This window comes from Emydura macquarii, unplaced genomic scaffold (genome assembly GCF_026122565.2).
Source record: "Emydura macquarii macquarii isolate MOO-44397 ecotype Brisbane River unplaced genomic scaffold, CSIRO-AGI_Emac_v2 contig_1253, whole genome shotgun sequence".
Taxonomy (NCBI): Eukaryota; Metazoa; Chordata; order Testudines; family Chelidae; genus Emydura; species Emydura macquarii.
In genome coordinates, this window is record NW_027131390.1 from 17,756,650 (window position 1) to 17,783,775 (window position 27,126).

The window sequence follows — 27,126 nt, forward strand, 5'->3', positions numbered from 1 at the left end:
CTCGCTCACAGGCTTCCCGCAAGTTTGAACGAGAGGCCAGAAAACAGAGGCCAAAATCCAGAAATGCAAAGAAAATATTTAGAAGTGTTAACTAACACACCTTGCATAGGGTGTGTTATAAATGCATTGCAGCACTGTCTGTTTTATATTCCTATGTACAATGTGGGTTTTGTGATAAGTTCTTCATTGAGACAAGTAAAAGCCTACTTTGATAAATGTGAATTTCAGCAGTTTACATGCATAGATGATAAACATTGGCATCTGTGCAATATACAGTGATAAAATCTTTGTAGCGGATCCTGATTATTAAGAGTTCATAATTGGTTCTTTTTTATTAAAAACACCGTATCTCATTAAAAAAAGAAACCAGAAGTGTGGGAACACTTATGTTTATGGGGAAAACATTTTCATGGATTTCCCGAACTGTTAATCAAGTTGTGGTTTAATTCATTGATGAATACCTGAAATCACTTAGGTGATGGTTAAGGTCTTGATGCTATAAGCACTCTATATATAGGCTTACTTGACATCAAGAGAACTACTCACATGCATAAAGTGAAGCATGTGCATGAATGATTTCAGGATTTGGGCCTACGTATGTATTTAGTTTTAAAATTTAAATTTATAAAACTTAATTGATGTAACTTTAGTTAGATTTTTTTAAACGTATGTCTTATTTTACTAATACAATGTAGTTGTCAAAAAGTAGCTTGGATAGAGAATAAAATAAAATGTAAAAGAGTTCGGCTTTCTAATTAGTAACTGCACAGCATAAACAAAGTATTAAGTTAAAGGGACTCTATATGCTAAATACTCAGTTATGAGCAGGAGTTTCTTTCTGGAAGCTAGTGTAGTTAGACTGCTTTTCCAAGAAAACTTTATACAGTATTTCTGAAACTGATTTTTTTTTTGGCCTGTAGTAAATGTGGGACTGACTTTGTAACTTTGCAACACAACTGTTGATGGAGTGAGCTTTTCTGCTTCTGAGCCTTGTTAGCATAGAACATGGTGTCTGTTCCACAAAGTTTACCTTTTGATAAATAACTGAAGTGAATTTTAGAAACATGATTTTGTATCCTGTATTGACCTCAGTTGGGTACAGAAATGTTGCTGCTAATCTAACTCTTCTGTATTTTCAGTTTTAAAATTTAAGCAAACATGTTAATTCGCTTTTTAAAAAATCACTTTTTAGGGACTGACAGCACAGTGCCATAAGCACAACATATAACCCAAGATTAAAAAAAAATTACACTTTAATTTCACTCTAACTTTGTTACATTTTAAAGAGGTTTTTGGTTGATGATTCAGATAATTTAAAGCAAATATTTGTCATAGAAAGCTTAGCTTTTACAGTACAAATGTTAACTGGTAGATTTTACCTATTAGCTTGGGAGGATATCCTTGGTTTCTCAATACAACCCTGTTAGAGCTTGAACAAAATAGATTTAATCACAAAATATCATTATATTTTTTTAGGTTTTAAAATCCGCTTCTGAAACTTTTTATTTAAACTGAATCATTGTTTAATTTTTTTATCTAGGAAATATCCTGAGTATACGTTATTGAGATGGGGAGGTATCTGTTACCAAATAGTCTTTTCTCTCTTCAGGAAATAATAACTGAACACACTAATATAACATTCAACAGTCATTGTACTTGTTACTGTAACCACTGGTACAACATTGTAAAAAGATGGAACACAATTTGAGAAAATTTAAAAAAAAAAAAAAAAAAAAAAAAAGTTTTCTCTTTACTTAACACTACTTTAAAAAAAAAAATTTTCTCTGCTACTCAGACAAGCTGCCTCTTTTCTACCAGGCCAAAGAGGGTACCTAGTACCCAGGAGATATTTATAGTGTGGGCACTCTCATGTTTGCAAGCTTCTAGTTTAGAAGGTCTATTATTTGAATACATTTGAATGTGAATGACATGAATATATATATTTTTTTTTTAAATCTTGAAATCATCTTTGCCAAAGTGCAATATCTGAATGGGTTATAATATGATAGACAGTGCTGTATGCTTTCATCTTATGTTTTGTATTTGTTTATTGTTGGTCCTTCTGATCTTTTAAATGGTACTGTTAATATGTTTGCAGTAGTTTTGTTTATTAAGAGGTAAATAGTGTATTAATACAGAATGCCTTTAAGTATTTGATGGATGCAATAAATTTTTGTAAAACATTTTTCTTGTCCAAGCATTTAATTTAATTGTAATACAGCTCTGACTCTGAAAATCAGATAGTTGAAACAAAGACATAGTACAGTATATAGAACAAAGTATTTGGTAGATTATTCTGAAGGAAAGTATTTGTGTGTGTACTAAATGTCAGTCAAACATACATACATAAAATTATAAATAGAACTGAACATTAAAAATATGCTAAAGGTTAAGTTAATTAAATTTCTAATACTCCATCTTAAAGGATGGTGCTTATTATTGTGGTTTTGTCTCTTTAACTGCTTACTTTGGACAGTTTGATTATACATATAACTAATGTGTTTCTGGACACCACCTGTGAGTTGATTTGATTTTAATTAGGAATGTTAACACACAGTGCTAATGGATATTTTTAGTTAAATTCTGATATTTTTAGTTAAATTTGTTTTACAGTGACAACATTATATCCTCAAGATTTTTGACAAGCTTTAAATAAGTCAGTCATTTTGGCTCTGTAACTTTCATGAACAAAGAATGGTGCCATTTATCATGTGGACTTTAAACCATATCATGAGAGGACCGATCTACTATTCCATTATTGCTGGAATGTCTGAAGAATAACCTCAAGGTAGCCCTACCTTGTGATTATGAAACCAAAATTTTTCCCATTTTGCCCACTTGAAAATGTTTTTTCTGGCATAAATTAGCAAATGATCTGGTAGTTATTTAGTTTACAAATGAATATTTCAAGAATTCCATTGTTATAAAGAAAAGGAATACCTAAGCCATGACTTATTTAAAATTTATACAGTATAATATTTTTTGTATTAAATTAGTGGTTAGAAGCCCTGATGGAGATCAGGGGCCTCATTTTGCAAGGCACTGTGCAAACGCAGATTGAGAAACAGTCCTTGCACAAAGGTTACTGTCTATTTAGACATTACAGGGAGTGGAGACCAGAGGCACAAAGAAATTAAACGAATTGCTCAAGATCACACAGCAGGTCAGTGGCAGAACTGGGAATAGCATGCAGGTCTTCTCACTTGCAGTCCAGTGTGCAATCGAATGGATTGTATGGCCTCACGTGGTGTTTTTTTGTTTGTTTTTTTGTTTTTACTTAAAATTTTTATAGCATTTAATTGTAATTGATGTTGGCTAAGAATTCACCTCAGTCCCCTGATGTAAGGAAAATAAATAATATTTTAACACCACAGGTTTATTGGGGGAAGAGATTTTCACACTATCATAATCTGTATTGTCCTGGCACTTCTACAGTTTGATGTTGAACCAAGTGCTGAAAAGAATGAGAGTTTGTCAGTGTAGGCTCATCTTCAGGCTTCATTATTCTGATTCTGATTTGAAAGTTGAACGTGGAGTTGGATTAGATTTTATTACTTTGAGGCCAGATATAATTTAACTTAATAAAACTGATTTCAAGAGCTAAACACCCAGTTTCACATGATGATGTGAATATCATTATGCCAAACGTTTATCAGAAGCATTTATAGAGTTTGATCTGTTCAGCACTATCTTTTCAGTATGTTTACCCATTTCATTATATTTAGCCCTTTGATTACACCAAAGATAGAAAAATACTAATTTCTAAACATGCTTTACATTTTTACACTAGAGCACATTTAAATGGAACATATTAGAGAGAATCTAGTTTTTAGAGGACTAAAATTTTTCTTATTTCTATTAAATAAATAGCTGCATTTTCTGTTGATGTGAAGTGTTTGAACCTTCATTCACTAACTGAAAAATGAGTGGTTTTTTAATGTCTTATAGAAGATAGAAGTACTTACTTATTAATCTGCCAATTTAAGAAATGCTTATTAATTAGTAATCATTAAAATTATGCAGCCTGAGGAAGTTCAGATGATGATGGTACTATGGACAGTGACCTGGGGATCTTTAGGAGCAGACTGGAATAGAGATGAAGTAACATTCTTCTGTATGTGCGTACTAGAGTTTGTGTTTGTGAAGAAACTCTGATGAATGTATTCTTTAGATTTCTCTCAGCAAACATTCTATAAATGTGAAAAAACCTCCTTTTAAGAGTCAAAATCCACTTTATTTTATATATATATATATATATATATATTTATATTTATATTTTAAAAGATGGCTTGCAATGCAGGTAAGGATTGTTATCCAATTTCTGTTTTATTAACTCTTTTAGAACTAAATAGGATAATGTGAAATCATTTAGGTGCACTGCTACAGGACAGTATGTTGAAACTCCTAAATTTAATTTTAAGTTTTGTAAATTTGTATTTATTTCAGTATCTTATTCCTTTCCTGGTGTTGAGTGGGTTTCTTATGTAAAAGCTTTGTCCCTGAACTTCAGTAAATTTTGGATCAGGTCCAAAAAGTGACATATGTTGATATAAGTAACTAAAAGCAACTTTTTAAGTCAACTTGTTTTAAATAATAGATTTACAACATCCAGTTACATATGGGTCACATAATTCTTTAATGTCTTAATATTGCCGCTCTGGATGCTGCAGATCAGTGTGACTTAGTGCATCAGCCATAAACATCTTCATGCTTTTGGATAACTTTTTAATTCCCCCCCCTTTTTTTTTCTTTTAAATAAATAACAACTGAACATATGCTAGTCTTGAACTTGTGTTATTTGAAAATACATTAACGTGTTAAAAGAGGGAAAATATTGTATGGCTGAAGTGTAATTGAAAAGCAGTGGGAAAATAAAATATAGTGGTCTGGAAAATCTGGCATTGTTTTTGAGGCACAAATTACTTCCTGGAAAATTAAATAAAATAAAATATATTTTGTTGTTCAGCCTGACTACTAATGACTTTTGAGTTGTGTGACACAAAAACCAACACATTAGGCTGAATTCTTTCTGTGCCAGTTCCAGATGAAGCATAAATCTGTTCAATTTCCTGGCTTTTCAGTTGGGTTTCTGAGTAAGTATAGCTGCTTCCCTCGAAAATACATGAAGTCTTAATGTTAACATTGCAGACAGTAGAAATATTTAAAAATATTATTCTTTTCATTCCTCAGTTCCATAGGAACTGATCCCCTATTAGGGACAATTCCCCCCCCCCCTCCTTCTTGAAGTAAAGTATTCAGATCAAATCCATGATTTTCTTGTCCATTTGTACATCACTTTTTCCCTGTATGTATTTTCATACTGGATCTTCCTTTATGTTGCAAGATCCCTGTAAAGAATAATTTTTTTCATCGTTTAAATCATTGTATTTTAACTGAAAATATGGGAGGCTATGAGAAGTTGATCAACTTTTTTTTGTTCTACAGAGAGTGGGATAATAGTCTGACTCTGCAAGCTTATATAGACCTGTAACTTTTGACAATTCATTGTTTTCTTCATCTGTGGGCCACTTAGACTAAGAAGGTTGCTGGCAGTTGTTTGAGAGGATGTGAGTCTGCTCTCATCCCTTTTCTCTGGTCTTCCACTGATGTAGATTTTCCCAGCCATTGGCAACCACGTCTTCTTGAGAAACTGTGTGTACTATAAAACACTGCACTAACTCCTGCTGCATCTCCTTTGAAGTACAAGGGCACAGACATAAAGGATTGTAACACACAGCTCAGGAACAGCCGTCAGCAGCAAAATGTGGAGTGACAGTGTGAAAACTTAAGTGTTTCAGTGCATATAATTTACTTTCTGAATCCAAATTGAGGTGTTTAGTGCATACTGCCTTTACCACTAATTAAATGCATAGAGGAAAATGTCCAGAGATTCACTGTTGCCTATAATCATTTAAGGACTTGCCCCACAACACTTAAAATTCTTGAGTCTTTTAGAACTAAACAAAAATGGAATTGTTCATCTTAATATTGCACCACAATATTATAAAAGTTGATTAAAAAGGATGAGGGACTTGAAAGTTAGAACAGGTACGGAGGAATAAAATGGGCCCAAGTTATTAAATGTTGCTTTAAAAAAAAATCACATTTGAACAAAATTTGCAATGAGCATGGTTTTAAAATTGGAAAGTGCTTATTTGGGAGCATTGTAAAGAACTCTTTTTCAAAGCAGATTACCATGTTTAATTTGACATATGAAATAACATTTAGAATATCCTCTCATTTACCACCATGATTTTTCTCCATTCATAATTCTTTCTGAGCTCTGAACACTGTTACTGAAATTCTGAATTATGTAAGATTAGATTTGTCATTCATTGTTTTATTGTGTAAGCAATGGAATACATGGTATTTTTTGTTTTGCTTCAAAGAATTGCGAAGAAAATGCTTTTAGAAGAAATCAAAGCCAATCTTTCCTCTGATGAGGATGCATCTTCAGATGAAGAATCAGATGAAGGAAAAAAGAAAACTGCAAAGCAAAATGAAAACGCAGAAGATGATGGTGAGCACCAAAATGTAGCAGAAAAAAATGGTGCTTTAGTGTCTGTCATAATATCAGATAATTTCAGAAGTCTTTCAGGGAATGACAACAGTAAAATCAGTAAATAATCCCCAAACAAAACATACATTTATTGATACCAAACTGAAGTCAGTCAGTATAGTTCTGCTGTGCAAGTGTACTTTTACTTTGTGGTCATATTTTTATAACCAGTTTAGAACCAGCTGATTATGTGCTAAGCAATATTTGATTAATAAAAGACAAGAAGACATTCAAGTATGTGACATGTATGACTAGAAAATAAAATTGCTGCTATTGATAATCCATGGGATAACTGTAAGATAAAGCCATTTACATTGCAAAGATAAAGGGTATGTGTGTTCAGAACTTCCTAGAAATACTTAATAGTTGAAATGCAACTTAAATGAGCAAATAGCAGTCTGTATGAGTTCTGTGCTGACTTTTCTCTCTGACAGAGGAGAATGAAAATGAAGATGATTCTGAATCTGATTCAGATGATGAGTCTAAGAAGCCTAGATATAGACACAGACTGCTGAGACACAAACTAAGTGTGAGTGATGGAGAATCTGAGGAAGAGAAAAAGGGGAAATCTAAAGACACAAAAGAAGGCAAACGCAGAAATAGAAGGAAAGGTAAAAAATGTAAATGTTTGTGTTGTAGAATGTTTGTGTTTCAATGAAATATGTCCAGATGTGTATAATGGAGGTTTCCAGTGAAGAAAACATTTCCTCGAATTCCAAGTTATGCTTTCCTCACACCTTCCTCTTACCATTTCACACCATTAATTATTCCATGTTTTGCTATTGAGATTTAGAACGTCAGTGCCATTAACTCTCTATAGGCAGATAAGGGAAAATAGTGTTGTCATTGAATTTTTGTCATTAGGTTATTTTTTTGCAGAATACTCTTAACTTTAATTATAATCTCTAATCATGGGACAGTAAACTCCCCATGAAATCATTTGGTAAGTTTTGATTAATTAAATAATAATTAAAACACCTAACTATCCTTGAAACAATTTTGAAAGATTTATTTACAAGGGGAAAAGCTAGCAAATTCAAAGAAAATTATGTTAACATCAAACACGCTTTCTTAAAGTCGATTTAAACTAAATCAATATATCAAAAACTAGAATAATTTGGACAAATCAAATTTTGATCTAGGAATTTTAAAATATATATTTTACACACCTTCTCCTGTGCTGTCATCCCAGACTCTGTTGTTGTCTGTCTTTGTTCAGTTTCTAGGTTTATTATAACATAGTGAGAACACACTATAACACAGTGAATATAACAGGATAGTTTAGTCTATTTAATTCCCTCTCCTCTATTTAAACACCCCCACACACCAAAAAAAATTGGATTATTCTGGTTTGGTCTTGAAATCTTAATCCCAAATCAAATAGGCATAATTCAGGAAAACTCAATTTCTCCTCCTCTTCCTGTAGCTGCTGTCTTCCTCACACTGTACATAGGCCATTGTGTCACCAGAAACTTCCTTCATCCTGGAGAGTTAAACTCTACATCCCTCAAAGCTCTTTGAAGGTGGTTTGCAATTGGACTGCAGTTGGAACTGTTAAATGAAAATTTGGCTTTATTTCTCATTTTTTGTATTGTCTTAAGACGCTAAGAATGTGGCTCTTAGCTTTTTCTGCTCTGAGGAGAAAGGGTGTGACTATTAGTGCAGATTTTACATCTAATAACCATGGGGCCAACTGGGACCAACACTGCTATAGCAACACTGTAAACTCTCAATAACTGTGCATTTCAGAGTGAAAATGGTGTATTTACATTGGAAGCAAATTATCCCTACTGCACAATTAGAAAGCATAGTTATATTTTTAGTGTTGCAGTAATGCCGGCATATCATCCTCATGTGTAATCACATAGTCTTCCATGTACCAAAGGATGAATTATCCTGTATTGTATTATAGTGTTCCCTCATAAAACTTCTCATTTTTGTGTTTTCTGTAATGTTGTAACTTTATTACGGTATTCTTTTAGCAAATAAAACATCAGGCCAATGGCCAGACCAGTCTCCAGAACCCTTTGCTCTTAAGCCTCCTCAATTACCTCAGCTCTGACCTGGAGCAGTAAAATTTCTTTCACTTCAAATAGCTCAATGACTTGGTCCTCTATTATTATACCTCTCTGAGTACATAAAACAAACAAAATCTAAGTCCCAGTTACTCATCTTCTATTATTATTTATTGAGTAGCATTTTATTTACTTATTGCAACATATACAATTTGGTAGGAAACTCCTATAGCTTTCCAGTATGTTCAGAATTACTCACAAATGATACAATAGGACTGAATAGCATACTATATTTTAGCTGCTTATAAATGCTAATGAGCATTGTCAGGATCAACATCTTCTAAGAAATAAAAAAAGGCAAATCTAAATCCTTTGTGCTTAGAGTTCACTTCATTTCTTCCATTTCATGCAAAGTGTATCATCTTTTATACCAGTCTTGCCATCTTTTATGATTTTATCATGAGCTCATGATGTTTAATGTTTTACTTAAAGCCCCCAGTTCTGGAGACAAGTGATTATGTGAAAATCTCTGCTTTTCATTGGGGGGAGGGGGAGTGGAATGGAGAGTAGGGAGGGAAGTTTCTGACCCTCATGGTTGTGCAGAAAATCTTTAAAACATGACCCATGTGCACCAAGACAGTATCTCATAATTTTGGGGAGCCTGATTCATGATTTTTTTAATGTTTGACATTGGCAGTGCTGTTATCCAGAAGCACTGACATCCATTGAAAGGAGATAAAAACTAGCTCTTGCAGTGAATGTTTAGTGTGACTGAGTAAAGCAACATGTATATTATCTCAGTCTTTGCATCAGAATATTAAATCTGCATACTTCACTAAAAATCACAGTATCTCAATCTGGGTTGAGCTCTTCAGATTTGTGTGTATTTTAAAATTTTATTATTTATATCAACAGGTAATGGTGGTATGATTGACTCTGTTAAAAACTCCTTTTAGCTAGAAAGGTCTTAATCTGGGATTATTTTCTGTCACTGACTTGATTTTTGTAATACTTACTTTAATATGTATTGGATAAATATTATTTTCCACTTCCTGTGCACAAAGCATGAATAAACTGGCTGTAAGTAAAGAACTGCGCAGAGCTTGAAGGAAACACTACTCTCAACCCTTGGAAGCAGCGTGGGATGGCTCTGTAGATCCTCTGTGACTGCTCTTCCAGCTCTCCTGTAACAGCTGTGACCTCTGCATGCATCCTGTATCTGCATAGTCATTATCAGGGTTGGGGGGAGGCGGAGGAGGCTTGATTGGCTTTAGCATCCCTGGGAGTATTCATTCGTTTAGAATAAGTATCCATTTATGTTTACTTCATCTTCAACTCCCTCCTTTCCCCCTTTTTAATGAGAAAATTTGTTAAACTTCCTATCCATTGCAAATATATATTAAGTACTTTTTCAACACTTGGCTTATATTCAATGAATTCTTTGGTCTGATGTGTGAAAGTCAAATCCAAATTGTGAAAAGTCAATCCAAATTGGTGTGACACTTTAAAGCAATGAGGTTCAACTTTTGTGTAGTGGAAAAATTAATTAAATATAGAAATTTTCTTTGGGACACAGCTGAGGGTCATCGTTAGGGTTTTTTATTTTGGTGGTGGGGAAAAAGGGAGAAATGTGAAATTGTCTTCATGTTTGTAATTCTCAAAAGTGTTCCATTAAATGGGTGGTGCCGGGGAAAAAAATCATTCACTTTTAAAAAAATAAAACAGTAATACACTGTGTTACTAACAGTGTAGACTAATCATATTTTAATCTAATTTAGGGATTGTCTACATGGTGGGGTAATGCACACTACAGGAGTGTGATTTCTAAAGCAAACTAATGTTTTGTGCATTTGGTCTGTGTAGAACTTCCTGGTGCTCATTAAACATTTCCTACTGCGCTTTAAAGTATCCCAGTTTCAAACAGCGCTGTGTTAAAATGCACTAGGGAATTTTTAGTGCACACCAGCAGAATCTACATGGGCCAATAGATGCACACCACATTAGTACACTTTGGAAAACATACCCCTTTAGTGTGAATTGCTGCTTTGTGTAACCAAGTCCTCACTTTTCATCATGTATGATTCTCATCTGTTCGTTTGTTTTCACTTTTTGGCTTTTATGTACTACACCAATAAGGGAAAATCAGATCCAAGGAAAACTGTTCAGTGAATTAAAAATAATCATTAAAATATTACTGTTAATTTGTTAGGGTCCCTAACAAAACATATTACTTACAATATACCTTGAAAAGAAATCTTTATTATTGCCTTTTGAGTGTTTTTAAAATTTGCATTGGATTTTTAATCTGTAGCAGTTCAAAGCCATATGTGTGACATTTCAGTTGCGTTTCAGGTGTTCCATGTGTGACCCATACGTGCCGAGGGTAGCCACCTGAAAATGCCAAAGTCAGGGCAGGCTGTAAAAGGAGAGCAGATTCTCCCAGCACTGGTGGGTGATACTCAAGTCAGACTTCCCAACCGGCCACAAACAGGGCTTCTGATTCCCCCCACTGGTTAGCAAGAAGCCAAAATAAAAATATACACAGCCCCCTTTACTGCATTTCAGTCTCTGGGTCCCAGTCGGCCATTAGGTCCAGTAAAGAGATCAGTTATTTAAAACTCTATGCTCTTTACCAAAAAGGTTTTCCTGACCCCAAAGGGTCAGCCACAGTACCAGATCAATATAAGTTTAGATCTTACCCAAAATACCACACTGCCAGCCAGTCCTTTAGCAAATAAAACTAAAGGTTTATTATAAAAAGAAAGGAACAAACTATAAGAGAAATGTTAAATGATTAAAGCAATCAGACACATACAAATGATTTGAAAGTCCATATATAGCAGGTTTCTAATAGAATAGGCTTGTATAGTCCCTCTGGTGTACATCCTGTACCTGGATGGGTCTCAGTCCTTTTGTTTCACAGCTTCAGTTTAGTTGTAGATGAGTTGATCCAGAAGTAGGCTGAATACAAATGGATGGGGTGCAGCTACCTTTGCCATGCTGCTTGTGGAAATTTACAGGAATAAGTCCAGGGTCCAGAGTCACATGAGTGATTGGTGACTCATCAGGTATATCCCTGGCTTCTCCCCCTGGGACCATTGTATCTGTGAATTTCCTTAATGGGCCATTAAGCAGGCTAGTGCTGCAGCCATCCTGTCTGGGGTGTCGCCCAGAAACACAGTACAATATGAAATACAGATAAAATACAGATATCCATACCTTCCATTACACCCATAACACATGAACATAAACAATATCATCTTACTTAGCACATTATAGCCTTTCTAATGGTAGATGACATGGCATATCTCTCATGAATTATTATGATTCTGATGTACTGATAAAAAATATAATAAATGCCCCGCCCCCCCCAATCCAGTCAGCGTGACACCCCCAACGCAAGATTGGTGTAGAAGAGAGTAATTAGAGCTCCTGAATACACCTCAAGGGCCCCCCTAATCCAGCCAGCGTCACACCATGCTATCTTCTCTACTCTGTCTCTTGATACAACTATTGCTGCACTACCTTACTGAGACATTTTATTAGCTGCACATGAGTGTGTGTATTGACCAAGAATGTACAAGTGCTACAAGCAGCAGAAATTAATTTCAAACAAATGGCTTTTATATAGCAAAGTTATATTGATATTTCTTCAGGTTACAACAAAAATCAATATATTCTTTGTTTTTCTTAAAGTGAACAGTGATGATTCAGATGACTCAGAATTTCATGAATCTGGAGTTAGTGAAGAAGTCAGTGAATCTGAAGATGAGCAACGTCCTAGAACAAGGTATAAATAAACTGTAGTTCTAATCATCTCGGATGATCTTTTTTAAAACTGATTATTGGGAAGGTAAAACCCTGTCTCATGCCCTGTGTGACCCATCCGTGCCCTGGGTAGCCACCTGAAAATGCCAAGGTCAGGGTAGGCTGCAAAAGGAGAGCAGATTCTCCCAGCTCTGGTGGGTGGCACTGAACCCAGACTTCTCAACCAGCCACAAACGGTGCTTCTGATTCCCCAAACCGGTTATCAAGAAGACAGTACACAAATACACACAGCCCCCTTTACTGCATTTCAGACTCCGGCTCCCAATCAGCCACTAGGTCCAGTAAAGAGACCAGTTATTTAAACTATGCTCTTTACTAAAAAGGTTCCTCCTGACCCCAAAGGGTCAGTCACAGTACCAGATCAATATAACTTTGGATCTTACCCAAATATCACACTGCCAGCCAATCCTTTTGTAAATAAAACTAAAGGTTTATTATAAAAAGAAAGAAACCAACTATAAGAGAAATGTTAAAGGATTAAAGCAATCAGATACATACAAATGATTTGAAAGTCCATATACATCAGGTTTCTAGGAGAATTGTGAAGTTTGCAGGCTTGTATAGTCCCTCTGGTGCACATCCAGTACCTGGATGGGTCTCAGTCCTTTGTTTCACAGCTTCAGTTGCAGATGACTTGATCCAGAGGTAGATAGGTGGCTGAAAGCTGAACAGGATTGAAGACAAAATGGATTCCAAGGCTTCTGCCTTATATATCCTCTGACCCTGGCCATGCTGCTTGTGGAATTTTACAGGAACCAAAATGGAGTCCAGAGTCACATGGGCAAGTCCTGATGACTCATCAGTATATCCCTGGCTTCTCCACCTCGGCCCCTTGCACCTGGGAATGTCTTAATGGGCCATTAAGCAGGTTACTGTTCTGCAGCCATCTTGTCTGGGGTGTGTCCCAGACAGCACAATTTGAAATACAGATATCTCAAACATATCCATAATTTCTGTTACACATATAACACATGAACATAAACATTATCATTTTACTTAGCACATTATAGCCTTCCTAACAGTACCTGACATGGCATATCTTACATGAATTATTATGATTTTGACATACTGATGTCAAACAATATCATAAATGCTCGCCCCCCAATCCAGCCAGCCTGTCTAAAATGTTTAGATGTGTAATGAGAACCTGATCCAAAGACTGCCATTGACTTCAATGGATTTTGGATCAGATACTACAGTTTAGTTATTCATGTTACAGAATTTTGGTATCTGCAATTTAATTTACCTCAAAAGCCAGGAAGTTGAGTTGAGTGTGAAAGTTCAAACTTCCTCTTTTATGTCTGAGTATATGGTAGCTGGTAATAAGGAGAGTTGGGAGGCAAGAGGAGAAAAATATTAAAAACACCTGTTATTTTTCTAACAAGTTTGCTGCAGTCAAGGAACAATGGGTTCTAATTAAGGATTGAGTTTTAATGAGGTTATTGGACGTTGTCTAGGATGGAACCTATTGTTTATGTTGTATGAAAGATACAACTTGAAAATAAATCACTAACATTAATCCCATTTTGCCATAGAAGTGATGTGTCTACAAACCAGTTACAATATGGGTGACAGAGTATTCACTACAAAACTACTATGTGGCATTTTCCTTTACCCCTTTAGAAATTACAGGAAGGACCTAGTTGGTAAATTGTGCAATATACTACATTATCGCCTGATAAGGTCAATAATTCATCATTATTGCATATCTGAAGATAGTAAAGGGGTTCACATTACAGAAGAACATTATTTTGCATTTCTGTTGAGGAATAAACAGTTAATCTAGAAACCTGATATAATATTGATGCTCTTGTTGTAAAAGGATGTTAGTCTATTGGGTGAAAAGTTATATTGGATAGTAGAGTATTTTATAAGAAGAAAAATAAACATTTGATCCATCAGTATTTTTCTGTTTATCAATGTGATTTTTTTCAATTTTTCAGATCTGCTAAGAAAGCTGAAGCAGAAGAAAACCAGCGCAGTTACAAGCAGAAGAAGAAAAGACGACGCATAAAGGTTCAGGAGGATTCTTCTAGTGAAGACAATAGCAAGGTACTGTAATCAGAGCTTTATGTTCTGACTGAATTGTTAAAACAGCAGAATGGCCTTTGTGGTTTTGATAACAGATAGCTAGATCTTGCTTTCACAAAGCGCAATTAGTGAGTTGTTATTTTCTGTATGACTTGAAACATTTAAAAATTTTAACTCATATTCTCTTTATTGCAATTACATGTTTTACATTAAACTGTTAGTAGATGTTTGAATCTGCATAACAAGATTAAACTTCAAATGCAGATGACCATATACCCAAGCTTCTGAATCTTAATGTATTTTTGGCATTTGTTCTGCCTTATGAGACTTCAATCCAAACCTAAATTAGCTACAGGTATGTCTAATTGAAGAGGAAAAGAGGTTTTTTTTTTGTTTTTTTTTAATTCTTAGCAATGTCATTTTGAAAACACCCCTTCACATCTGTGTGTAGGCATAGTTTAATACTTTTAAAATCATATAAAACAGTGGTTCCTATCCTTTTCTCTGCCATGGCACACCTCAAGCTCCAGGGACCTCTTCTCCCCAGCCGGCAGCTGCAGGAGGGGAGTGGAGGGGCAGAGGAGCCAAACCATTGTTCACATAGGAGGGGAGGAGGGAAGAGAGGGAGATTGAACTCTGATTGGTTGCTCTGCCCCTGGAGGAGGTGCAGGAGTGAGGCACACAGGCAATCAGAAGGTGGGTCGTCATGTCGTCCCCGTCCCGTCCCGTCGTGTCCCCCCCCCCCCCCGTCCCCCCCCACGCACTTTTTCAAAAACTTCTGCGGCACATCTGTTGTTGTGCTGTCAGGCTCAAGTGTGCCATAGCACACTGGTTGGGAAATGCTGATATAAAGCGTGTTTTTTAAATGTGTTAAACTGTCTGCACAAGGTAGTAAAGGATCTTTCAAATTATGCTGGCTAACTCAATTTGAAAACTCCTTTTTTCTGTTATTTAGACAAGAGCCGTGTGTCAAAAATTTTGATCACTTGTTCAGAAGTCAGGATTATAATAACCCATGTGACTCAGGTTTTATACTAATGATTAATTGTTTTGAATTGTAATAGAGTAATTCTGAGGATGAAGATGACAATGATTCAAAATCTCCTGGAAAAGGCCGGAAGAAAATACGAAAGATTCTTAAAGATGATAAGCTTAGAACAGAAACACAAAATGCACTGAAGGAGGAAGAAGAGAGAAGAAAACGTATTGCAGAAAGAGAAAGAGAGAGAGAAAAATTAAGAGAGGTACATCTAATTTATTTATTTTTACTTTTGCATGAGATATTGTTTGACAGTTCAATTGCTGGTGGTGGTTAAGGACATAAATTTATCTGAGGGTAAGGTATTTGAAGTGTTTAAAAGGTATAGATTTGTGTAGCTATGTGTAATAGGATCACCATCCCCTTAAGGATAGTAAGGATTAGTGGTCAGTCAACATCTTAAAGGGACATACCACAGAACAGGTGTTGATTGACTACTCTAAAAGGGACAGTCTTTCTATTACATCATGAATCACACATTTATACTTACATTTGTAATTTGTTGCAGAATAAGGCTCTTAACTTTTATTTAAGATTAATGATCAATAAATATGGAATTATTGTTTCATGTCTCAACTGTTTAAATTATTTTTTGTGGAGACATCTTGAACTGGATGACCTTGTAAACTGGAGTAATAGAAACAGGATGAAATTTAATCGTGGAAAGTGCAAGGTCATGCATTTAGGGACTAATAACAAGAACTTTTGCTATAAGCTGGGGATTTATCAGTTGGAAGTGACAGAGGAAGAGAAGGACCTGGGCATATTGGTTGATTGCAGGATGACTATGAGCCGCCAATATGATGTGGCCGTGAAAAAAGCTAATGTGGTCCTAGGATGCATCAGACGAGGTATTTCCAGTAGAGATAGGGAGGTGGTAGTACCATTATACAAGGCGCTGGTGAGACCTCATCTGGAATACTGTGTGCAGTTCTGGTCTTCTATGTTTAAGAAAGATGAATTCAAACTGGAATAGCTGCAGAGAAAGGCTACTAGGATGATTCGGGGAATGGAAAACCTGTCTTATGAGAGGAGACTTGTTTAGCCTAACCAAAAGAAGGCTCAGGGGAGATATGATTGTTCTCTATAAATAAATCAGATAGATAAATACCAGGGAGTGAGAGGAGTTATTTAAGTTCAGCACCAATGTGAACACAAGAACAAATACGTATAAACTGGCCATCAGGAAGTTTAGACTTGAAATTAGACAAAGGTTTCTAACCATCAGAGGAGTGAAGTCTGAGTTGGCAATTTAAATTATCTTTAACTACGAGCAGTAAATATGCCTAATGGCCTGTGATAGGACGTTTGATAGGGTGGGTTCTGAGTTACTACACAGAATTATTTCCAGGTGTCTGGCTGGTGAGGGAAGGAATTTTCTCCCAGGGCAGGAGGCCCTGTGTTTTTTTTTTTGTTTTTTTTGCCTTCCTCTGCAGCATGGGGTACAGGTCACTTGCTGGTGGATTCTCTGTACCTTGAAGTCTTTTAACTAGTTGGTCCTAACCTGTGGGGTTAGGGGTCTATTACAGGAGTGGGTGGGCAAGGTTCTGTGGCTTATGTTGTGCAGGAAGTCAGACTAGATGATCAAAATGGTCCCTCCTGACCTTAAAGTCTATGAGTCTGAGTAACTGAGATGTGAGGGGGTAAAAAGGGCAGATGACTTAAAATCTTTCATTTTGGATTTAGCATATAGGGGCCTTGCTATTCCATTGAACTTGTGTATCTAAAAGGGCCTGAATTAGTCATGTGCAAAGCATTCCTATCATGGATTATGTTGTTTGCCTCCAGGTGATAGAAATAGAAGATGCTTCACCTCTGAAGTGTCCAATCACAACTAAACTGGTTTTAGATGAAGATGAAGAAACCAAAGAACCTTTAGTACAGGTTCACAGAAACATAGTTACCAAACTGAAACCACATCAAGTAGATGGTAAGAAAATATAAAGAGAATTTCGTTAAATGAATTTTATTTTTAATTTTGCTGGCAGTGCTTACACATTGAACTGGTGTCTTCTATAAGATTACTTGGGGAGGGAAATGCTGTTAACTTGTGTTTTTATTTTATTGTGTTGGAAACACCTTAATCTGATTGCTGATTTATATAAAAATATCTTTTCAGACAAGTCCTTTAGCAAATTTAAAATGTTTAATACTTTCTAAAAGAGCTCTTAAAAAATTCTGTCCAGGTGTTCAGTTCATGTGGGATTGCTGTTGTGAATCTGTGAAAAAAACAAAGAAATCTTCAGGTTCCGGATGCATTCTTGCCCACTGTATGGGTCTGGGAAAAACATTGCAGGTAAGTGGCAAAGGATTTTTGGTAGAGCATGTCCTGTATTCTGGAACTCACTCCCTCAGCTGTCCAACCAGAGGCCAAGTTTAATGGCTTTCAGGACAGTGTAAGACTCATCCCTTTTCTCGGACAATGGCCTGATGAGATGGCTTAAAGTCTACACGAGCACTCTTACAGTGGCACAGCTAAGCTTGAAAGTATAGACATGGCCGTAGTCCTTATTTCCTCAAGGGGAAGTTATAGTAAAGTCTGGTAACTCAGATGCAGTATAGGTTTTAATATATTAAATAAATAGTCTCATCTCCTGTTTAAAAAGGCTGTTGTCTTTACTATTGTTTTGGAAGATATGATATTTCTAAGAGCATCAACAGTTATGGATGTCACAAATGATTATTTTGTCAGTCTTAAGTTGTAGGAAGTGTTATGGTTTCACATAAACCTTGAAATTGTCCTTTAATATTTCCTTAAACACCCAATTCTGAATTAGGCATAATCTAAATTTTAGGCAAACCTTTAGTACCTTATACTGGACATTTCAAAATATTGAAGTCTGTTAATGTGACAGATGTGTTGATGGGATCACCTGATAACTGTCTTTCAGTCAATAATTAGCTATCATCAGTAAATATTTTCACAGCAGCAGATTTTTTTCACCTGTCACCTATAACTACTCACATGATTAAGGAATTAATGGGTGTAAGTTTCCTATAATTGGACAAAAGGCCAGTAACAAACAAACATTGTGTCTTTATAGGCATTCTTTATTATCTAATCAAAATTGATTCCCTCCCCCCCCCCCCCCCGCCCTTTTGCAATTATTTTTCAGTACTTCCTCTCTAACCGTTAGCTGTTTCTGTGTTCTTTTGTCCTCTGCTTATTTTCTTTGTAAGAAGTAATTTTCAGATGGGTTTTAAGAGATTTTCTATAATGCTTTGAAATAGTTGAACAAGGAGATGAAAGTCTAGTAAAGAGCAGAGAAGAAAATGAGTGGTCAAAGGCACCAGGAGGGCTTAAATGACCAATTTCTTTCAGCCCTCTTTCCCTTCACACTTGAATGTTTTTAGCATAAGATGTTAACAGCAACTCTCATCTTAATAAGAGCAAGTCTACTAGTTCTCCTGGAGATGGCAAGCAGCATAGTTCCAAGTGCTAAAACCAGCGTAGTGTTCATTGAATGTTGCATACTTGCAGCACAATCCTGAAGTTTGGAATGAACTGTTATATGATATACAGAACTGGTCACCATACTGAAAGAATTGTTAACTTGGAAAGCATGTAATGCAAGACTGGTGCCAAGTTTCAAGAAACTCTAATCTTTCCTTATAAGTAATTTAAGGAATTGGGCTTATTCTCACAGGGGAGGAAAGGAGCCTCAAACGTGATCTAATAAAAACTTGAAAAATTACAAAAATGATTAATGAAATTGTGAGAGGATTTTGATGCTTGTGAAATGGCTCAACTACTTGGAGACATCATCCAAAATTAGGAAGCTCTGAATAAATAACTTTGGCAGACCTATTGCACACAAAGAGTAATAGATATATGCTATAAGTTAACTGGGAAAGAAAATTTGTGGCACACAAAGTTCCAGAGACAGTTAGAAATGATCTTGAAAATAAGAGGATTCAAGGAGATGTTTAAAGCAGAAAAATGAGTTGTTTAACTACTACTACTCCAAAAAGAGTGTGGCTCTTTGGGCAGGAAAATTTTTGTTTGTAAACTTTATACATTATTTGGAGGAAATGAAAACTGGATTTGGATGTGTGTGTAGTGGTGGTGGTGCTGTGAGTGTCTATTTGTAACTCCTCCCCCACCCCCCTTAAGTATTCTAATACTAAGTAGTAGTTTGCTTGCTTTCCTCTTACAGGTGGTGAGTTTTCTCCATACAGTTCTGTTGTGTGACAAACTGGATTTCAGCACAGGTCTTGTGGTATGTCCCCTGAACACTGCCTTGAACTGGCTGAATGAGTTTGAAAAATGGCAAGACGGTTTAGAAGATGATGAGAAACTAGAGGTATTTCATTTTTAAGAATTCTTTTTTTTCAAGTCCCTTATGTAGCTGAACAATTGGAGTAATTGTGATAAATTTACACCATTTGATGTGCACACTAGAGAAAGTGTTTTATATATATGGAAAATTTACTTGTACTAATGTAGTAGGTGTGTAAAAGTTGCATAGTAGTTTTCAAGACTCTTATTCTGTCTTGGCTAAAAGTAGAGTCCAATATCCAGTTTTCTCTTTCAAAAGGTCTCTGAACTAGCAACTGTAAAACGCCCTCAAGAAAGATCCTATATGCTGCAGCGATGGCAGGAAGATGGAGGCGTTATGATCATAGGCTATGAGATGTACCGTAATCTTGCACAAGGCAGGAATGTAAAAAGTAGAAAACTTAAGGAAATATTTAACAAGGCTCTGGTTGATCCAGGTAAGTGCATATTATTAATGTAAAGACTCATAGTAGAACTTAAGCTGTCCATTTAAGGGGATGGGCTGAATTTAGACCTCTGGGAAGTGGAAAATGTTTTAGTATTTTCCTTTTAAAATATACTTTCAAGAAAATCATTAAATGGTGATGTATTCATGAACCCACTAAGCTCTTTTATTTACAATTAAAGTATCTGTGTTACAGAAATCACCTGTGCAGAAACAACCTTACAAAAATGTGCAGTTCTGACTCAAAGTATTTTATGCTAGGACTCTTGCAGATAAGAATGTGATGCACCCACATGAACAAAGATACAAGGTACAAGAAATATGTTGGTGACCTTTCCTCATCTGTTAAATATCCCTTTTGGTCAACCTTGTTTCTTCTTCAAGTGATTGCACATGTCCATTCCAATGCAGGCATGTGCACGCTCTGAGCACAGTCGCTGGAAATTTTTCCCTCACTATTATCCATCAGGTTGGCTCTGACAGACCTCTGGTGCTGTGTGTCTTTAGCACCAGTATAGAGGCCCTATCAACCCCATGCCCTCTCAGTTCCTACTTACCGCCTGTGACTGTTGTTGGAACTGTTCTCCTTGCTCTTGCAAGTTCTAAGGGGACTTTGTCTTCTCTGATTTTCGTTCATAGTTCTCAGTGTTTACTCTTAATAGTTAATCAAGTCTTAGTAGTTAGTTCTCTCCGTTAGTGAACTCTTATTCGCTCCCAGTACCGAGGCATGTTTCGGTCACCAAGCTTCAAGCATTGTGCCTTTTGCAATTAGGCTGTGCCTGTGAGCAACCAGCACTCCATTTGTCTTAAGAGCTTGGATGAAGCTCATATTGGGTAGCACTGCAAAATTTGCAGAGACTTTAAACCTTGTACAAAAAGGGACCACGAAGCTAGGCTGAAGTCCCTGCTAATGGAAGCAGCACTGAGACCCTCCTTGGAGCCATGCCATTCAGACTTTGCACTTATGAGGAGTGCTTCTCCCACCGTCCAGGAGTCATGGCACCATTTTCCTTCCCTGGTGCCGAGGAAGAAACAGAAGAAGCTGCCAACTGAGAGAGGATGTTCCTGACCTCACAGATGGCCAGACACGGAGACCAGAGCGGAGTGTGACCTGTGTCAGGTTACTCCTTGGCTCCAGCCGGTCAGTCGATGCCACTGTCTCTGGTCCCTAGGCGGGCTCCGTTGAGTCAGCACTAGAAGATAAACACGATGCTGAAACTATTGTGATGCCATTCACACCAGAGGCTTTCACTGTGGCCAGAGACCTGTTTTTGCTGTCGGTACTAGCATCACCAGCAGTATAAGAGTCAGTGGTGTCAGTGCCAATGGGCAGAAGGGAGCATGTAGCCACCGGTTACCATTTGGTACCAGGGCCCTTGGAGCCATCTAATGGGAAACCAGTTATGTTGGCCCATTCCTGGTGTTCCTCACCCTAGCACTGGCACCAGTGGAAACCACTCCTCTATGGTCATTATTCAGAGACTTATTTTCCTTGGAGTTGGAGGTGGGGGATGCACTCCTCCTATTGTAGGAGTCAACGCCGGCACTCCTCAAGTTGATAATACCTGACGGTGAACCTGTGCCAGGAAATGCCATTGGGTGCTTGGCCTCCTGGTCATTGGCCGGCACCCATGCAGTGGCCTTTTTGGAGTCCATTGGCATTTTCCCCCAAAACAGGAACTTCAGTTGAGGTGCTTCTATTCGGTTGCCTCTGAAGGAAGAGTTCTGCCATTCCTTTGGGTAGTGCCTGATCTGGGCTCCAGTACTGAGGCCAGTACCGAGTACCAAGAGCCTGTACTGCAGGACCTGATTGGTGCTGAAGGTGAGGAGGAGAGCCCTTTGTTGGTGCAGGCCTCCTCCTCCTCTCCAGACGAGGCCAGGCTGGGAGCAGGTGTGTCGCCCTCCTACAATGACTACAGGGCCCATCAGGAGCTGTTGAAAAGGGTGGCCCAAAATTTGGGCATACAAGTGGAGTGGTAAAGGAGTCCTTCCATAGTTTGGTTGACATCCTGACCACAGCGGGCCCATCAAGAGTAGCCTTGCCTCTCAACGAAGCCATCTTGGACCCAATAAAAGCCCTGTGGTAAACCCCTGCTTCCCTACCTCCCACCGCCAAGAAGGCCAAGAGGAAGTACTTTGTCCCAGTGCAGGTTCCTCTATACCCATCTTCCCCCTGGGATCCCTGGTGATCTCTGCTGCCAATTAGCGAGGGTGGCAGGGTTGGGAGGGTGTGACTATCAAGACAAAGGATTAAAAAAAAGCTGGACTTATTTGGTAGAAAGGTCTACTCTACTGGAGGTCTGCAACTCAAGATCGCTAATCAACAGATGTTCCTGAGCAGATATTACTTCAACACACGGGACTCCATGTTGAACTTTAAGGACTCACTACCACAAGAAGCCAGGCTAGAGTTCTCACTGGTCAAGGAAGGGAAGTCTATAGCAAGAGCTTCCTTTCAAGCAGCCCTGGATGCAGTGGATTCAGCGGCCAGGCCCATGGCCTCTGCAGTGATCATGCCTAGGAGTTTGTGGATCCAGTCCTCAGACCTCTAGCAGGAGGTTCAGCAAACCCTCCAGGTTTGAGGGCACTCCCTTTGAGGCCACTTTGCTCTTCTGAGAGCAAACGGATGTGATGCTCCACAGCCTGAAAGACTTCAGAGAAACCCTTAAGTTTCTGGGTTTGTACACTCCAGTGACTTCGAGGAAGCATTATGGGCCCCAAAAATCCTTCTGGTACTTCCCTCCACTGGTCAGCAGGACCCACAAAGGAAAAGGAGTAGGGACTTAAGGCATTGCCCCCATTTTCCTTGGCATGAATGCCTGCCCCTCCCAGACACTCTGGGGGCTCTAAGCAGGCCTTTTGATGGGATGTTTGAGGGTATTGTACAGTCTCAGAGCTTCTGGATCCTGTTTTCCCTTTGTTTGTGGACCATTTCTCCTACTTTCTCTGATCGTGGTCCCATATTATTGTGGATTGTTGGGTGCTGAGCACAGTAGAAGGGGATACACCTTCCAGTTCAGTTCTATCCCTCCTCCCCTCCCTTTTTCAGGGATCCCCTTACTAGCAACTTCTGGCCCAGAAGGTACAATCTCTCATACGGGTGGCAGTCGTAGAAGAGGTTCCTCAGAATCTAAAGGGTTGGGGTTTCTACTCCCATTATTTCCTAATCCCAGAAGCAAAAGGGAGCCTCAGACCTATTCTAGACTTGTGCCAGCTCAACAGCTACATCAAAAAGCTAAAGTCCCACATGGCCTCATTGGCTTCCATCATTCCCTCCTTGGAACCAGGGAACTGGTACACTGCCCTTGACTTGAGAGATGCCTACTTTCACATTTTGATCTTTCCAGGACAAAGAACATTCCTCAGGTTTGTCGTGAGCCACAGGCACTACCAGTTTGCAGTTCCCTGTTCAGCCTTTTGGCAGCCCTGCAGGTGTTTACAAAGTACATGGTGGTAGTAGCTGCCTTCTTGAGGAGACAAGAGGTGCAAGTTTGCCTGTATTTAGAAGACTGGCTGTTCAAGGGCCAGTCCAGAGCTCAAGTAGAGTCCAGCGTCCACCTCATTCAGTCGACCTTCCATGTCTTAGGCCTGTTGATAAACACTCAAAAATCCACCCTCACCGTGGTGCAGAGGATAGAGTTTAATGGTGCAGTGCTTGACTTTGTCCAGGCCAGAGCCTTGCTCCCAGAAGGACACTTCCAGGCGATCACAGTCCTCATAATACACCTCATGGATTACCTGATAACAACAGTCCCGAGTTGCTCGAGGTTTTGGGTCACATGGCTTTATGTACTTACATAGTGCAGTATGCAAGGCTATGCCTCTGTCCCCTTAAGGCGTGTGTGGCCTCGGTGTACTTGCCAAACTGCCACCATCTGGACTTGGTTTTCTTGGTTCCTCCCCCGGTTCTCACCTTCCTCGATTGGTGGCTGCACCTGCAGGCAGTTTGTGCGGGCATCCTGTTTTCACGGCCCCAACCATCGATGTCCCTGGTCTCAGACATGTCAGCGCTAGGCTGGGAAAGCACCTAGTGCTGTTCAAGATGTCACGCTGGCTGATCAGGGGGGCCCTTGAGGTGTATTCTGGAGCTCTGATTACTCCTTCCTACACCAATCTCGCGTTGGGGGTGTCATGCTGGTTAGATTGGGAGGGGAGGGGGGGCAGCAGTGTACCAGTTCCCTGGATCCAAGGAGGGAATGATGGAAGCCAATGAGGCCATGTGGACTTCAACTTTATGACATAGCTGTTGAGCTGGCACGTGTCTAGAATAGGTACATCACTGCGAGGTCTTGCGGCAGCGGGCGCTGCCACGAGACCTGTGTACTCTGGCAGCAGCGCGTGGAGCGCTGTGTGCACGAGACACAGCGCTCCAAAAGTGCCTAGTATTTTAATTTATGGTATGTATGGCCCACTTGAAGTACATTTAATTCAAATCTAGCCCGCCATAGCAAATGAGTTTGACACTTCTGTTCTAGAGTATCTATTGTACCTGAAACAGCTATTTCATCCATCAAATTTCACTTAGCATCGATCTTGGCTTTTCACCCTTGGATGGACAGCCAGTCCATCTTTTCAAACAACATGTCTATCCGTTTCCTCAAGGGCCTAGAAAGGATGCACCCTTTGACATGAGAACCTGTACCTCTCTGGGATCTAAACCTGGTCTTATCAAAACGTATAAACTCCCCATTCAAGCGACTGGCAACGTGCTTCCAGTTATACCTCTCCTGGAAGATGACCACCTTAGTGACCATCACTTCAGCCAGAAGGGTTTCTGAGATCCATGCCCTCACTTTGGAGCCTCCGTACACTGTTTCTTTAAAGATAAGGTGCAGTTGCTTCCCCACCCTGCTCTCCTTCCGAAAGTGGAGGCCTGATTGCTGTGAAACTAAGAAATTTTCCGACCAGTTTTCTATCTGAAATCACATGGAAACAGGGAAGAGCAGAGACTTCACTTGTTGGACATTAGGTGTGCACTAGCTTTCTACATAGAAAGGACCAAAGCATTTTGGAAGACCTCCCGAGTGTTTGTAGTGGTAGCAGACAGAATGGAAGGTCTCCCCATCTCTTGCTTAGAGGATTTCATCGTGGATCACATCATGTACCTGCACATGTTATGAACTCTATCCTAACTGCTCTCTTCACGAGGACACAAGCTCCTTCAGCAGCATTTCTAGCACAGGTTCCTGTTCAGGACATTTGCAGAGCTGTGACTTGGTCATCGGTGCGCACATTTTCTTCGCATTATGCAGATTATTCAGAAGGCCAGGGATGATGCCAGATTTGGTCAAGCTGTGTTGCAGTCAGCATGTCTGTGAACTCTGAGCCCACCACCAATACAACTGCTTGGGTGTTGCCTGCATTGGAATGGACACATGCAACACATCTTGAAGAACAAAAGTTACGGAAAGATAGTAATTTTTTTTTCTCTTGCAGGCTAATTTGAAAATGTAAACCCTCCTATTGCGGAGTCTTAGGTTTACTTCAGTCTGCTAATTCGTGTTAAAACTACAGACTGCCTTGTCTTCATTAGGATTTTACTGCATGTTAGTTACCAGAAGTTAAGAACTCACCGTTATTCCTAGAGAAGACACAACTGTTGTGATCTTGTTTTAATTCAAGTTAATAGGTTGACAATTAACTCAAGCTAACCAACACCTTTGTAGATACTCAACTATACATGCTCTACTTCTGGGGACAAATGTTTGTGATTTTTACCCTTGGCCGAACCACAGTTGTTTGTATTCTAGAACAAACTTTTGTAGTGTCTGGGTAAGCATTTAAAAAGATCTTGGTTAGTTTGATTCTTTTGGCAGTTGGTTAACAGCTGCTTATACCAGTCCATAATTGTCTCCTCCTAGTGAGATTCTATTAAATAAGTACAGAAACTATTTTAAATTGGCTGTTGAATACTCTGTTTATATGATGCTTTGAATAAGTTTAGTAAGTTAATTTCTAACACTAGGTAAAATAGCTGTCTTAAAAATCCTGTGGTTAGTTAAATGCTGGCATGCTTTCTTAACTTTTAGCCAGTAATTTCTGGCAACAGTTCTGTGGATTTTTTGTGTTTGTTTTTTGTTTTGTTTTGTTTTTTAAAGGCAGTTGGTCTTCTTTGTACTGTTAACATTGAACAGTTTTGAAGGTATCTGTGTTGGTGTTCTCACTTTGATCTTTAGTGAGTTGTACTTGGTTATGTTTTTGCCTGTCCTTAAAATTGGGACACACAGAGAATATACAAGACAGTGGTTTAATGTGTTAGTCTAGTGTTTTGCTGAAGACTTACAAATCCTGTTTAGGCTGCAAGTGAAAAGGAGCATGGTGGTGCTTTTCATTGAAGTTACTAGTGGATGTTTGGTCAACACAATAACATAGCTGAGCATTATTGAGCATGGTGAGTAGTCTTTGTAGACTTAGCAAAAACTGGGAGACTGATTGAATCTGAGAGGCAGAAGTTATTTCTGGTGCTGCCTCCTCTGAGATTGTTTCCTTGCTATCCTCATTGACAGATTCGTTGAATCCTGGAGAAGGAAACCTATTTTCTGGACTGCTATTTTCCTGTAAATACTATGTGGTTCAGTATCAGTACTAAGAAGAGAACTAGGAGAACCTAAGGAAGAAAGTAGTGCTGTAGGGAAGTTCGGTCCTCTCCCAAAACAGAAAAGTAACTATTCAGGAATTCCATACCAACCCAATGACCTCAGTCACAAGACTTGAGATTCCTAGGTATGATGAACTCATGCATGTCCTTTTATAGGCTTTCTGAAGAAGAGCAGAGCTGCCTGAGGGGGGTGGAGAGGAGAATCATGGTCAAAACCTATGATTTCCTGCTTGCAGACAAGACTACCCTGGCATTTGTGGGGCTCAGGTGACATTTAGGGTTACCTCTCCTCCAACATATTTCAGACCCACCCTCAATTTTAAGTGAATTGG

The 27,126-nt window shown here is 38.4% G+C and overlaps 1 protein-coding gene across 4 annotated transcripts in view; it reads left to right on the forward strand.

Moving 5' to 3' along the window:
• ATRX (ATRX chromatin remodeler) overlaps positions 1 to 27,126 on the forward strand; it is a 148,174-nt gene that overhangs the window by 49,859 nt on the left and 71,189 nt on the right. For all 4 annotated transcript variants that reach the window (XM_067548252.1, XM_067548253.1, XM_067548254.1 and 1 more), the window contains 9 exons: positions 6,390 to 6,520; positions 6,994 to 7,170; positions 12,271 to 12,364; positions 14,346 to 14,454; positions 15,498 to 15,677; positions 17,261 to 17,402; positions 17,659 to 17,768; positions 19,630 to 19,776; positions 20,011 to 20,188. In XM_067548252.1, coding sequence (XP_067404353.1) covers positions 6,390 to 6,520; positions 6,994 to 7,170; positions 12,271 to 12,364; positions 14,346 to 14,454; positions 15,498 to 15,677; positions 17,261 to 17,402; positions 17,659 to 17,768; positions 19,630 to 19,776; positions 20,011 to 20,188 — 1,268 coding nt within the window. The remainder of the gene's footprint in view (positions 1 to 6,389; positions 6,521 to 6,993; positions 7,171 to 12,270; positions 12,365 to 14,345; positions 14,455 to 15,497; positions 15,678 to 17,260; positions 17,403 to 17,658; positions 17,769 to 19,629; positions 19,777 to 20,010; positions 20,189 to 27,126) is intronic.